Source organism: Cyprinus carpio, chromosome A25 (assembly GCF_018340385.1).
Source record: "Cyprinus carpio isolate SPL01 chromosome A25, ASM1834038v1, whole genome shotgun sequence".
Lineage (NCBI taxonomy): Eukaryota > Metazoa > Chordata > Actinopteri > Cypriniformes > Cyprinidae > Cyprinus > Cyprinus carpio.
Genome location: NC_056596.1, coordinates 15,635,351 through 15,651,004, shown reverse-complemented (window position 1 = coordinate 15,651,004; position 15,654 = coordinate 15,635,351). Strand labels below are relative to the sequence as shown.

General features: G+C 33.8%; 1 protein-coding gene across 2 annotated transcripts; it reads left to right on the top strand.

Annotated features, from left to right (window-relative positions):
- The first annotated feature begins 1,204 nt into the window (after nucleotides 1-1,204).
- On the top strand, nucleotides 1,205-15,634 carry LOC109051141 (nucleosome assembly protein 1-like 4). 2 transcript variants are annotated; one of them, XM_042715694.1, is made up of 15 exons: nucleotides 1,206-1,351; nucleotides 2,027-2,073; nucleotides 2,368-2,428; nucleotides 4,400-4,559; nucleotides 4,999-5,082; nucleotides 5,239-5,370; nucleotides 6,109-6,180; nucleotides 6,283-6,422; nucleotides 7,828-7,973; nucleotides 9,718-9,734; nucleotides 10,142-10,261; nucleotides 10,659-10,697; nucleotides 10,792-10,842; nucleotides 11,559-11,591; nucleotides 14,685-15,634. In XM_042715694.1, the coding sequence occupies exons 2-14, from the start codon at nucleotides 2,040-2,042 to the stop codon at nucleotides 11,562-11,564; spliced, it is 1,062 nt and encodes a 353-aa protein (XP_042571628.1). In that variant the 5' UTR covers nucleotides 1,206-1,351; nucleotides 2,027-2,039; the 3' UTR covers nucleotides 11,565-11,591; nucleotides 14,685-15,634. The 2 variants fall into 2 exon arrangements, with proteins under 2 accessions (XP_042571627.1, XP_042571628.1); XM_042715693.1 differs by lacking the exon at nucleotides 11,559-11,591 and having other exon boundaries at nucleotides 1,205-1,351.
- Nucleotides 15,635-15,654: the final 20 nt, after the last annotated feature.

Genomic DNA, 15,654 nt, shown 5'->3' with positions numbered 1-15,654 from the left:
CAGCTTAAAATATATAGCCTAGATTTAAATTATATTTATAAAATATATTTTAATGATATTTCTATCAATATTTTATATATATACCAAATTATATTATATAAAAATATATATATTTATATAATAATTATATTTATAAAATATATTTTAATGATATTTCTATCAATATTATATGTATATATTTCAAATGATATTATATAAAAATGTAAAAAGTATATTGCAAGCTAAATATAGTTATTTCATTATTTTTAGTTTTTATTTCTTTATTTATATAGGTGTATTATAAATTATAAATCCCCTCACTACCCCCCACACACACCCATATATATATATATATATATATATATATATATATATATATATATATAGATAGATAGATAGATAGATAGATAGATAGATAGATAGATAGATCGATAGATAGATAGATAGATAGATAGATAGACAGCGCTTAGGAAATATGTACAAATATTGATATAATTAAATTTACTTAAAAATATGTTTATAACATTATATCATGTGAAAATAATTAAAAATAAATGAAAAGTATAATGCATGCTACATATGGATATAGTTTTAATTTAATATATTGCGTTTGGAATGTATTTTATTCAAAAGTGCACAAAAAAGGTTTCCATACACGAAAAATGTAATTGAACGACAACTTTATAAACGGATTATATTAAATATAGCCTATATTAATGCATTAGATGCCTTCTAAAATCATGAAGGTCGTTCTGCAGTGTTGATTAGGGGAAAGCAGGCAGTCTGTGCCCATCTAGAGAGAGAATCCAGAAAACTATTTTGTTCAGGAGGGAGTGACGTGGAGCAAGAGCTGAAGCAAAGTGACATTTTCTTTTCTTTTCCTTTCCTTGTTTTTTTTTTTTTTTTAAAGAAAGAAAGAAGGATATATGGCAGCATACTGTACTTATTCGTGTTATTTTATCAAAAGGCTGCAGTTAATCCGCAGTTCTGAACCATTCCGTTCTTATTAAAGAGGGATTCAGCACACTAACTAACAGCAGAATCATCGTTTTAGCATTTTTACAAGTATAAATCATTCAATTAAAGCGTAAGAGTTTATAATTGAAACGTTTATTAACTTAATTTGAGAACGGCCTCCCATTTAAACAATCTGTAGTTATAATGTACTCTTCGATACGAGTGCGCTACACAGTACGCAGCGCAACAATGTCGCTACCAATGACGTTTCACGATACAGAGGCGCGACTCTGATTGGCCAGTCCACGTGACCCGTGACAGCCAGTCGTCCAATGAGAGTTGAGGATGATGCGACATGCCATCGCACTTCTCCGTCTGATAGAAGCGTGCGGACGGTCTGGAGCGTAACGTGGGGGTAAGTCAAAGAAAACCTTGTTTTATTGTTGAGATTGAAGCTGGTTGCTCATATGTCGTGGTCTGGAAATGACATATGTGGTTTTAAAAGGCTTTGATGACTTAATCGCAGTGTGTTGTAAGGTTAAGAGCTGTAGTAGTTAAGGTGTTGACAGATACATATGCTGCACATGTGCATGATGGGACATTTAACAGCCTTGGACACATGCATGACAGCAATAAGACTAGTAAAATAATTCCCTTGAGCTTGTATTTATTAAAAACCACATCAATGTACCAAAAAGGTAGTTAATCTTACATAAAATAACACAATGTCATAATAGAAGTTTCACTAATTAATGGGAAATGGAAAAGAGACATAAAAGGGGTTATTAAATCACTCAATAATTCATAAGCTTTATGATGCTGTGATGCACACTTAGTGTCAGATGATTAAAAGCTATGATTGACAGCTCCATTTGTTTTGCAAACCACACATGAGTATCATCATTAAGTACTTAAAGCCATGCTGGTGTCAGTCATACTTTGACTTCTTATGAATACAGAAAGAACCTGTTAAATTAATACATTAATTGTTTGTGATTACAATTTAACGAACAGGAGAAGGCACTGTATGACGCATTTTAATTTGAGCATGACATTTACTTATCCTATTTTTTTTTTCTTTGCAAAATAGCTGAGGTGTAGAAATGGACAGAAAAAATGAAAAGAGTGAAGCCAAAGGTATGTTTTTGTGTTATTTATTTACTGTATTTACTATTTACGTACATATATTGTGATATACATTGAATATAATTATGTTAGTGTTCTAAAGAGCTCCATTATTTTGTGGTACTTTATTTTTATCTTTCAAAATAATAATAATAATAATAATAATAATGTTTTAGCAGTAATAACCAGAAATTATACATCTATCTCTATGACAGCTGTGAATATATAAACACACTTTTGGTGAAATACATTTGCTTAAAATGACATTGAGACTTTAAGATGTAATTGCTTTATTTTTGACCCCAGGCAAAGGAGGAAATAAACCTCCTCAGTCCGACAAACCAGAGGGATTTTTACAAGTAGAAAGGTACGACACAGTTTTATATGCATGACTTTATAAAACCAGTATGATTAAGAAAATCACAGACTTCACATCTGTAAAGCTTTGTACAATTTCTGGGAAGTTTCGAATCTTGTTCTTCATAAACATTTGTAAAGTTTACTAAACTTGGGGTTTGTATACATCTGTAAAGTGTTATAATGCTTTTTCAGTTAAGTTTTGTACCATGTTGCTTTAGTAAATGTCTGTAAAGTAAACGTGTTTCATAACCATCTGTCAGATTTAGCAAAGTCTTGTTTTAGTAAACATCTGTAAAGTTTAATAAAATTGTTTCATAGACATCAGTAAAATTTAGCATATTAATGTTTTATAAATATCTAAAAACTTGTTTTAGTAAACATCTGTAAAGTTTAATAAAATTGTTTCATAGACATCAGTAAAATTTAGCATATTAATGTTTTATAAATATCTAAAAAAGTTTTATAGTGCTTTTCATCTGTTCTGTTACTTTGTCTGTAAACTTTCATAAACTTGTTTCATGAACATCTGTCAAATTTAACAAACATCTGTAAAATGTCATAAACTTAAGGTTGCTAAATTTGACTGATCTTTATGAAACAAGTTTACAAAACTTTAGTCATTTACTTAAAAATGTACAAAACTTAACAGATAAAACTCAAGACTCATCTGTTGTACTTTAAAGTAAGGCTGGGCGATATGGCCAAAAAAAAAAAAAAAATCAATGTTTCATATCACTCAATATTGATAATTATCACGATCATTTTAAAATCTTTATTTCTTTCAAGTTTAAAGGCAGATTTTTGCTCCTAATTGAAAGTAGGAAAAAACAGATAATTGTGGTTGTAAACTACTATGGTCAGAAAATGACGAATACTTTTTTACACTCTTCCAGTCATTTTTTTCCTTAACACCATACATATCTTAGTAGAAAAATAAATTTCTTAGTTTCTGCATGTTATAATGAGTGATATTGTGTCAAATCATGAAACAGGGTTGTGTTGTCTGACATTGACATGTATATTCAGCACAGTTTGCAGTGCAGGCCGCAATATTAATAATATTATTAAATTTTTTTGGTCTCTTAAAGCTCCACTTTGACAGTAGCTTGAGTTGACAGTAGAAGTAGCTTGAGTTAGGATGCAGATTTGTGTTCATTATCAAAAGCAGTAATATCTGTAGAAATTGTTACAACCTCATTTTTTTGTGGTGGAATTTAATTATTCTGATTGTTTGAGTTTTATTCAAATTAACCATTGCTCTTCCATAGTGGCTTACATTTAGATAATTATAACCACAGTTAAAACCTCATTGGCATGGTAAAAATGTATTTATATGGTTTCTACATATTTTTATGGAAAAGAATAGTCTAAATAAATCTAGTGTAAATGCACAAACGCTTGATCTTAAGCTTAATCACAAAAAAAAAAAACTCATTATTCCATTACTCCTTTAATACACGTCTACATTAATATATTATAAAGTCCAATATGGATATCCCATATTTCAGCCACAATACCATGGTGTTACTACAGTAAATCCATGGTAAATGATGGCGATTGAAAAGCTTCTGATTGTATCGTTGTGCACAATGTTTCTGCTGTTTGTCAGCACTGTTTCATCTGGCTTTAAACTAGTTAAATCAGCAAATCATTTCTGTTATTCGCTGAATTGAAGCACTTCACACTAATTACCGTTATCATTTTATCGCCCAGCCCTACTTTACAGGTGTTTACAAAACATGAGTTTCATCTGTTCTGTGACTTGTTTTAGTAAACATCTATAAAGTTAAATAAATGTAAACTTTAGCAAACGTTTGTTTTGTAAGCATCTGTAAACTTGAGTTTCATCTGTTAAGTTCTGTGACTTGTTTTAGTAAACACCTGCAATTTTTCTTTAATGTGTTTCGTAAACATCTGTGAAGTTTCTCAAGCTTGTAAAAGTCTGTTGTAAAACTTTGTCTGACTTTTGTCTATCTAGAACAGCGAATTTCCAGCTCCTGCCTAAGATCGTAAAGAGAAGAGTTTATGCCCTGAAGAGGCTCCAGCTCCAGAGCGCCAACATAGAGGCCAAGTTCTATGAAGAAGTCCACGAGCTCGAGAGGAAGTATGCTGGCCTCTACCAGCCCATCTTTGACAAGGTATGCAAATGACTCTCTGTTGAACACGCTCTGTGTACCAAAGTTAGGTGGGAGCTGGTTCACTGAAGTATTTAACCCCTCGCAAACCCTGAACGCTTTCCCCAGCACGAAAGTTGACCTTCAGGTACTACCGTTGCCTGTACGTTAACAATATGAGTGCTAAAGTAAATCCAGCAGAACGAATGGCCAACTGCTCTCATTCAAGCCTAGCCATTTCCTTGTCTGGAGACAAGCTACCAGTTCAGCTGTTACCCACAATGCATATAAAGGGAATCCAGCCTTCCTGTTACAGAGATCGTTTCAAAACCAACGGAATTAATTGCTTTGGTTTTGTGTTACACACTTGTTTACGAAATGAATGCTATGAGTGTCCTGCCCTTGAAATGATGTCATGCAAATGAAATGATGATGTCACATAACACAATGCTGCTTTGTTCAGAGACGGGACATTGTGGCCGGCGCCATTGAACCCACGGATGAGGAATGCGAATGGCAAAGTGACAGGGAGGAAGAGGAGCTTGCTGTAAGTGGATGCTTGTGAGAAAACTGAAAAAACATCATATCTATTGCATATTCAAATTTTCAAGCATTTCATGCCTTTCTATGGAAGCCCTGAGTTATTGAATGTCCAGCTTGAGGATGATAATGGTCTATTTAACAAAATGATTTTGACCCACAGGAAGATTTGCAGAAAAAAGCTGCTCTGGAGGAGAAGCAGGCGGATTCAGCCGGCGCCGATGATCCGAAAGGAGTCCCGGAGTTCTGGCTCACCATCTTCAAACGTGTGGATATGCTGGCAGAAATGCTGCAGGTGAATGCTGGCATTAATTCTCCTTAATATCATCACAAAAAAAAAAAAGACCTTTTCTAGATTTGGGGTCATTTTCTGTGTTTCTCAGGTTTTCTGAGTTGAGTTTAATTATGGTGGAAGGGTGTGAAAATATTGGATAATTTGGTTTTTAATTACAGTTTTAAATAGAATTGAACAGTAATTTGGTGAAATAAAGCAAAATAAACCCTTGCAGCACAGTTAATTTACTTTGATTTAGTGCTGTTATGCACAGCATGAAACGCTGGGCAATAATAATAATAATAGTAACAATTATTATTATTATTATTATTATTATTATTATTATTATTATTATTCATTTAATAATAATAATAATGACCCATAATTTGGAGTATAATTGGAATATTAAATAGAATTTAACAATAATTTGGTAAAATAATAAATCAACAGTGAATAGTTACAGTGATTAACATTGAATTCGCTGTGGTTTAGGATATGTGAGTTTGTATTGGTGCACGCAGGATCACATGTCATTTAATAATGTATAGTTTTCTTGAAATGTCTTTTGTATATGTTAGTGATCGGCAGGACTGTACAGAGTCTGCATCTTCAGAGTTCATCAGTTGATTTTTCTGTGGATTCTCTTAACTTATAAATCCATTTCACAGAATGATTGCCCCTAAAATCAGTGCCGAAAACATGAAGTTGAATCCATGCTGCCTAAGATAAACCATTCTCAGATCTTTTTGTTTCCTGTAGGAGCATGATGAGCCGATCCTGAAACACCTGCAGGACATCACTGTGAAGTTTTCAGAGCCTGGCCAGCCGATGGTTTGTCAAACAGCTAAACATGCTTCTGTTTACTTATAACATTTTTGGAGCAAATAGATACAGGTTTCATATTTAGTAATGTTCAATTGTTTGTCACAACAGAGTTTCACATTAGAGTTCCACTTCGAGCAAAATAGCTACTTCAGTAACACGGTCCTCACTAAAGTCTACAAGATGAAATCAGAGCCGGACGCAGAAGATCCATTCTCATTCGAGGGGCCGGAGATCATAGACTGTGAAGGGTAAGATGGAGAAAAGGCCCATGGTGCTCGCTAATATAAATCCTAACCAAAAGTATTTCAGTATATAGAGCGGTGAAAAGGTTTGAATAATTAAAATATTTTAATGTTTTTGAAAGAAGCCTCTTATGTGCAACAAGGCAGCATTTATTGGATCAAAATAGAGTAAAAACTATAGTTTCAATTAAGTGTCTTCAATTTGAATATACAGGTGCATCTCAATAAATTAGAATGTCGTCGAAAAGTTCATTTATTTCAGTAATTCAACTCAAATTGTGAAACTCGTGTATTAAATAAATTCAATGCACACAGACTGAAGTAGTTTAAGTCTTTGGTTCTTTTAATTGTGATGATTTTGGCTCACATTTAAACAAAAACCCACCAATTCACTATCTCAAACAAATCAGAATATGGTGACATGCCAATCAGCTAATCAACTCAAAACACCTGCAAAGGTTTCCTGAGCCTTCAAAATGGTCTCTCAGTTTGGTTCACTAGGCTACACAATCATGGGGAAGACTGCTGATCTGACAGTTGTCCAGAAGACAATCATTGACACCCTTCACAAGGAGGGTAAGCCACAAACATTCATTGCCAAAGAAGCTGGCTGTTCACAGAGTGCTGTATCCAAGCATGTTAACAGAAAGTTGAGTGGAAGGAAAAAGTGTGGAAGAAAAAGATGCACAACCAACCGAGAGAACCGCAGCCTTACGAGGATTGATTAATATATTAAGCAGCAAAATCTTAATAATAACTATTATTAATAATTGAGCACATAATAATAGATAATTGAGTAGCAATCAGCGTATCAGAATGATTTCTGAAGGATCATGTGACTGAAGACTGCTGCTGAAAATTCAGCTTTGTATCACAGAAATAAATTACACTTCAACATATATTCAAATAGAAAACAGTTATTTTAAATTGTTTTATATATATATATATATATATATATATATATATAGCATATATATATATATATATATATATATATATATATATATAATATATAAATTAGGTTTTTTTTTTTTTTTGGATAAAGATTACTGCTTTTTACTGTATTTTTTTATCGAATAAATTTTTAGCATTGGTGAACACAAAGAGGCTTCCTTCAAAAACATTAAAAATCTTAATAATTATTGCAAAACTTAGACCAGTAGTGTATTTATTTATTTATTTAATTTTTTAAAAAATTTAACTCTTCAAAAAAATTAAAAAACTCAAAATTAATTTAAATGGCACCTAAGTTTGTCACCATTTTTACTAACAGATGATTTTACCATGCCACCTAAGTTTGTCTGGCTTTTTATGATGAGAGGATGACACTCTGCGTTCACATTTGATTCAGTTCTCACATGAATCTGGATTACCAGTGTTTCTAATTGGTGCATTTGCCATTGTTTTTTAGTTGTAAGATTGACTGGCAAAAAGGCAAAGACGTGACAGTCAGAATTGTTAAGAAGAAGCAGAAGCACAAAGGCAGAGGCACGGTTCGGACCGTCACTAAAGAGGTTCCTCAGGATTCATTCTTCAACTTCTTCAGTCCGGTTAAAGGTAAGAGAAAATGTGGTTTCCAAGGCTGAAGAACAGAGAATCACGTTAACAGCACAAGAAAAGACTAAGCCTCATCTCAGTTAGTGAAATAAACCTAAACAAGTCTCATCATTTTCTATTATGTAATGTGACCCAGACTGAGTAATGAGATCTTCTTTGTATGATTTAATTAGACTGAAATCTTGGGATTTAGAGAATTGAGTTAGTTTTCAAATGCTTTGAGATCCATGAAAAGGCTTTTGTTATTATGTGCTATGTCAGTTAGTTCCTGAATAGGTTTGCTGGTTTGGCCAAATAGTTGGTGGTTAATATCAACATAAAAAAAACTTAAAGTCCTCTGTGTCTCTAATGTGTGATTAATTCTAGTATATTTGTGTGCAAATGTACTTTTCAGTGTCTTCTGGACAGCAGGGGGCATCACACAATTATTTTTGTCTGTATAAATGGACCAAACATCCACTGGGTGGCAAATCCTTCTTCCTCATAACTATTCTGTATGTAATACAAACTGTCGTCGTCCAGAAGGCGCTCGATAACTGAATCTCCCATTGAGCTCCGTTCAAATCTCTGTCTTATTGGAAACATTTGGATAGAGAAAAGTGTAATCATTTGAATCTAATAATTCTACAGATTTTAATTGGCAAACAAATGGAAATCCAATGTAACGACAGCATCTGTGTGCATCTTCAGCAGTGGTCTGGACAAAAATACACCTGAATATGACTGAATTAATAGTTATTGAACCATCTATTATGTGACCAGTTAAGGACAACATAATAATAAAACAACATTGTGTCACAGTGACGATTATTTTATATTTAGTTGAATTTGACACTGTTGCTTTTCCTTCACTTCATTCACCCTTTTTAAAAAATGCTGAGCATTGAATGCTTCGCATTTTAAGCACTATATTTCCCGTCAACCCCTCTGATGGGGCGGCAGGTAAAGAATGCCGCCCGTCCTGAACACGGACTGTGGGAAAGAGACGCTCTTATCGTCAATGACTGTGTCGCCGGATGTGTGTAATTCATCTGTTACTGAGGTGATTTGCAAAACATTCCCGTCTGAGGTGTGCCACTTTCACTGAAACAACAGCAGTTAAGCTTTAACTGAATGATGTAATGCTTTCAGGGCTTGATGGATTTCCGAAAAGACTCTGAAGAGACGTCTCCTTCAAGCCAGACTTTGATCAGCTCCTTTAAAAAAAAAAAAACGACTTGCGTTTGCATGTTTGAATCTCACAAAAGCTGTCAGGAACAAGGCTGGGTCATATTACACTATGTTTCTTAAATAGAAAGTAAATGAATATTTTGCATTACAACCTAATTTTAATGACAAATTATTTTTTTTTTTTACCACAATGCTAAAATTGCTTATTATTATCACAGTTGAAATTAAGATTTTTGTGGAAACCATGAAAAAAAAAAAAAAAAAATTCAGGACTCTTTGATGAATAGAAAGTTCAAAACAACAATGTATTTGAAAAAAAAAAAAAAAAAATTCTTGCAAAATTAATATTAATATATTACATAATATTAATAATTATTGCAAAATTAGAAAAAAATCAGGATATATTAAGGTAATGAGAATTCAGTTGAAAATGTAATTAATTGTAGAAAATAAATGATCTCAATAGGCTACATTTGCGTCTACACGGAATATGTTATTTTGGGATTCAGGCTTATGTAAATAAAACTTGTGTTGTGCCAGAATTAATACAGTTTTCTTCTCTTTTCTTTTCTAGCGTCGCCTGATGGAATGGTGAGTGAGACGTCCTGCGCTCTCAGTGTTTTGTTGTGTTTGTAAACCACTGAATAATGGCTAAATGCAGCACACGTCTTTTAGCTGCCTACACAAACACATACTGTAGCCCAGTCCTCCTCTGCAAGTTTAGAAATCACGTCACCAACAAGAAACATCTAAAGAGTTTCCGCGTCAGTAACGCTTCTGCTCGTCATATAGTAACGTGGCTGCTTAAAAAAACACAAGCACAGTCATTGTACAATGATTTTTCAGTTGGCGCATGATAACATCTCTAAACTGTCAAAGTGTTGCATAAGTATGACATCCAAAGATGCTATTTTCAGTTCTGTAATTATAAAGGACCCATTCAAGTTTTTAATGCAGTAATTTACTTTAATGCTCATTGTGTGTGTGTTTGTGTCCAGGATGAAGATTTGGACCTCACTTTAGCTACAGATTTTGAGATCGGACACTTCTTCCGAGAGCGGGTCATTCCCAGAGCTGTGCTTTATTTCACAGGAGAGGCCTTAGAGGACGACGAGAGTGTACGCCGGCTCTTTTTACTATTACTATCACAAGGAAATCTGGGATTGACTTATTATGACTTTAGGCTTGGGTCCTTGAACTGGTCGCTTTTTAGTAGATTTTCATCGTTTTGTTTGCTTTACATTGGCTTAATTGTAATTAATGTGTAATTGGCTTTTTTTTTTTTTTTTACTTTAGGCTTGGGTCCTTGAACTGGTCGCTTTTTAGTAGATTTTCATCGTTTTGAATCACAAATAATGCACAAAAAAGTGCATTAAAATCTATGTGCAATGTGTTTTAATTTTATAATGGAAACAAAATAATATTGTAAATATTGAATGCATCACCCAGACCCTCTGTAAAATAAAATATAACACTTATTTTTGAATATGCATGTAATGCCACGCTGTTTTGCAGTTTGAAGAGGAGGATCTTGAAGAAGGAGAGGAGGAGGAGGTGAGGATCCTTTAATAGACACATTTATCATTTAATAATAGTCCAAATATATGGGCAGTTGTAGTATAACAGCAAATTATTGTGTGTCATTCAGGACCTGGATGAGGAAGGTGAAGAAGAGGATGAGGGAGAATTTGATCCCACGGTGAGCATTTAATTCACCTGGTTTCCTATCATGCATTATCAAATATAATTTTTTTTTTTATTATTATTTTTTTGCGCTATTGATTAGTTTGAGCATTTTGAGCATTTAGATTTTAGTTGGTTACATAAAGCAGCATGTTATTTTTTTATTGTTTCTTAATAGATTATTAAAATAATTGAATCAATTTTAATCAAATGTATCATAAATTTGCAACATTCTATAACAAATTTTAGACTGTGTTTGAAATGGAATACTGGCATACTAGTAGATACTGTATGCTGCTTTCTATTTTTATATATACTGTATTTAAATGATAATGTATAAAATTTTCAGCAACAGACATAGAATGTCGACTTACTGGTTACTGTGCATTTTATATACAATTTCATGTAAATATGTATCAACTATTGGCATTTGGCAGAAATTTGAGTGCATTGCATAGTGGGATACAATATTCCCACTGTGCTCAGTTTTATACTGCACATATTGTGTGCTGTGCACTGTGTAGCCTACATACTGCATACTCCAATGTAGTAGTTGCATTGTATTCCAAACATAGTTGTTTCTGAATCACTGCATTGAATAGATTCTTATTGCTGATCTTGGTTTGATTGAGGTGGTCTGGATTGAAAGCATTAACTTGTATGATGCTTCATGATCCGTTGCATGCCTGATGTGTAAAACTGTGTGTTTGTCCCCCCACTTCCCCTTTACAGGCATAATTCATTTCTCACTTCATGCATTTCTAGGTAAGAGACACCTGAAGGGATGTGGCACTATTTCCCATCTATCTTTTAAGCCATCTTCCCTTCATTGTTATAGTGTTTCTCCTCTGCTTTCACTCTTATGTCACTTTCACATGAAAGGGTTTGTGTGCTGTTAAGTTTTGCTTGAAAATGGCAGATTTTGGTTCATGTGAACCGCATTGCAGTCCATAGCTGCATAACTACATATCTATTATTAATTACGTATAATTAACATTTTTTTGTTCGCAAATAGATGCTAGTCACATTGATGGTATTTTGCGAACATATCACAGTTTGAAACAACGTAAAACAACTGAAAATAAATCAGCTTGGAGGATGCAACTTTAAGTTTAACTTAACTGTAACTATTAATTACGTATAATTTGCGATCAAAAATAGTAATACAAATAAAAGTAATTGAAGTGAAATAAACACTTTTTTTTTTTCGCATTTCTAACATTCATGTCATGTCAGGTTTTGTTGATTCTCGACATGTTGTAGTGTGTATTTATCATCATCAAACAACAACAATACCCGACAACTAAACGTTAGAAATGCGAAGAAATTGTTTTTGCTCAAAGAAAGTGTTGATGCTCAATACTAGTGTTGGGCGATATGCCCCATAATTATGTCATCTTTTCGTCAGCCTGTGAGATTGCTGATGCATGATATTATCATGCTAATTTATTTAATTATTTCAGCCATAGTTATGTATAGGTATATGCCTCATTCGACAGCTCCAAGCCCGTAGACGCATCTGCCATCTTACATTGACCTACTTGACGTCATTCACCATAATAATCAAGGAATTTTTGAAGATGACACAATCCTGCCCAGCCAATGGTTGTAAAAACAGCTGAGATTTAAATTCCTGAAGAAACAGGATAACCTTTCACTGGTGAGAATGCGAGAGAGGGGCGGAACCATAAGGATTGTGGCATCTCTGAATATTAGGGTTGGGTATCGTTTGAATTTTATCGATTCCTAGTTTCGATTCCAATAAGATAAAAAATATTTAGATGTCAAACATTTATGATGTTTCTTTTTACAAAGCATTCTGTTGCAGTTGAATAACATGAGCAAAAATCAGCAGCCTACAGAACACTGCAAGAGGAATTTTGCCTATGCTTTAAAAAAAAAGCACAGCAAAAACAACTAGATTAATATAAATGTAAAATATTAAAGTGTTAAAGACAAATAAACAGTCAGTAATAAAATAGGAACAAACAAATCCATTAATAGCATAAATTAAATACAACTGAACCAATTTTCAGGTACAGAAATTGTAATTAAAATTTGAAAAATATTGCAAATAAAATATAGATGAATTAAAGTTATTAAATATACTCACTCAAGATCGGTGAATGATTTTCTTTTGTTCTTTGATTAACATTAATGACAGGTAGTGCGTCTATAGGCTGCTGTCGCTTTAACACCAAATAGCGGCCCATAGAAACAGTTGCTAATGAGGCATCTACGTATGCATATCTATGGTTTAAGCGATGACTCAACCGGAACGCATCCTGATTGGACACCGTATTCATAAACTCAGTGGAATCGTGTGTGATTGGTTATAACTTGCAACACTGTAAAAACACAGAAAAAGAAATATGATGGAACAAATAAGCCCTAGTATTAATTAAATAGTATTACTAACCTGATAATTATAATGATGATAATAATAATCATCTTACTATTGTCAAAGGCATCAGCCGCAGGCGATATAGTCAATATACGATACTATCATCTACATGGCTTCTAACGTAATATTGTGATTTTGGGGCAGGACTAACTTTCCGAACGATGACAGATGAGGGTGGGGCCAAAAACCTCTGGAGATCTGAATTGGGAAATGAATGCAATTACAGTGAAACATAGACTTTTTTTTTCATATTTTTAATGTTGACATGTCAGGTTTTTTTGATAATAGTGTGAAAGCAGGAGGACGCAACAGTCGAATTTGAATTGAACAAACAAACGAAAGTGTGAAAATGACATTTAAGACTAAACTTCTCAATTTACGCTCACTAAATTAACCTTAAAGGTGAAGTGTGTAATTATTTTAACATTAAAATACTTACTAAGTGGTCTGACATATCAATTTCTGGATTAATAGTGTGCAGTAGTTGGGTTTTGGAAGTAAAAATGCCATGGGAATTTTTTTTTACCAAAAACCGATAAACATTTAAGACAGACCTACTGCTCTTAGGTTGTTAATCAATGGCATATGTTTTTGTTGAAGCCATCGGTTTACATTATTTCATCTCATGTTTTAAATAATAGTGTTTAACAACCGAGTTCTTGGTGAAAAACATTACCCATGATGCTGTACATAAAATTCAACCAACCAGAGACTCACAATGAGCAAATTCCGCCAAAAATGCACTGAGCTCCACCCACTCCCATGAAGCACTGCAAATGACTTAATGGAGTCCATCTCACCATGCTCAACAAGACACAAAAATATTAAAATATGTATATGCATATTTTGTAATAAATGTAAAATATATTGTTTCTATATACAGTATACAATCAACAACTTTAAATGCATAGTTATATATTTCTCCATTTTTATTTTGATTGTCATTCACAGTGCTTCATGGGATTGTAGTTCTTTCCCTCATTAAACTCATTAAATACACAGTCTTGTACCTTTGTCTTTTTGTCCAATTTTAAAATGCTTTTTTGCTTCAAATAAAAGTTTGAAGCAGTTTGTAGCTGGTTGGTTGGCTTATGATGCTTTAACAAAAAAAAAAAAAAAAAAAAAAAGAATGAATGAATGAATGGGAAAAAAATCCTTCTAGAACCAGCGGTGCTGAAAAAGTGAGCAGCATTAATGCACTCTATAGTGTGATTTTGGGACGGACCATCTTTCCGACCAATGGCAGATGAGGGCGGTGCCAAAACCTGTTCGAAAACAATAGTTTTGCTATTATGTTTGATGCAACTATTGGCGCAGAAATCACACACTTCACTTTTACCAAACAAAGCATGTTATGAATCAAACCATCATTAGGCAAATCATTACTTCCCCAGTGCCTGAAATAATACTCATAATTCTCCTTCTATCTTTTATCTGTCTTCTTGTTCCTACAGAAAGACCCTCCTCCTGCAGAGTGCAAACAGCAGTAAGACTGGTGAACAGACAGCCACAGCACAACTCGGCTGTCTGTCAGACAATACGACGATTTGGACGCAGGCCTGATTTCCTCATGGACTTGCCACACTAATGCAATAGGAAACCAAACGCTGTTTAGGAAATGCATGTTTGTTTGTTTGTTTATTTCTCTACAGTTTACTTTTACAGGGATGACCTCAGTATTCTCATTCATAAGTCGTGTGATTTCGCACTCCATAATTGAACCCGCAACATGGATAAAGTATGAAGACGTATGTTTTTCTTTTAGTTTCTATATTCAAAATGTTTGCCTAGAGCTCTGTAAGAGGGTCTAGCAAAGATGCCACGTGTGTTTTGAATTCTTAAAGTCCATATGCAGCCATTGCCATTTTTGCAACATAGCAGGTTTTTGGACACTCCCCATGATATGAACTCCAGGCGTTGTCCAGTGTAGCATCACTCAGGGTTTTTTTTTTGCCAACAAAATGAACCTGCTGTCTTCATGAATCTGACATAACTTAAATTTCCGATTTAGCTGTTACAATGTAGTTACGAAAGTGTTTTCATGTGGGTCAATGGTAGCTGAACGATGTGGGTTGTGGTCTTAGAATACTTCTGATTTGTCTCCAGGGTTGGGCGTCATCGAATTTCCCATCCTTGAGTGACGCATATCCATGCTATGCACGTGGACATGGAATTTCAACAGTATTTTATTTCGCCATGTGGTTATGTGTCAAGTTGCTTGCAGTCATGTACAGAATTGCATCAGTTAGAGTATTGGGAATGTTAACAAGCAGAAGGTTTACTCTCCGTTTGAACTGTGTGCGAGCCATAGCCTTATCTGGAACTTCTTTGGTTTGTAATGCACTATTGTTTCCATTTTGTACAAAATTGACAAAAAGATTCTATTAAATGTTGTGCGACATGATGCTGCAAAGTCTTGTTCTT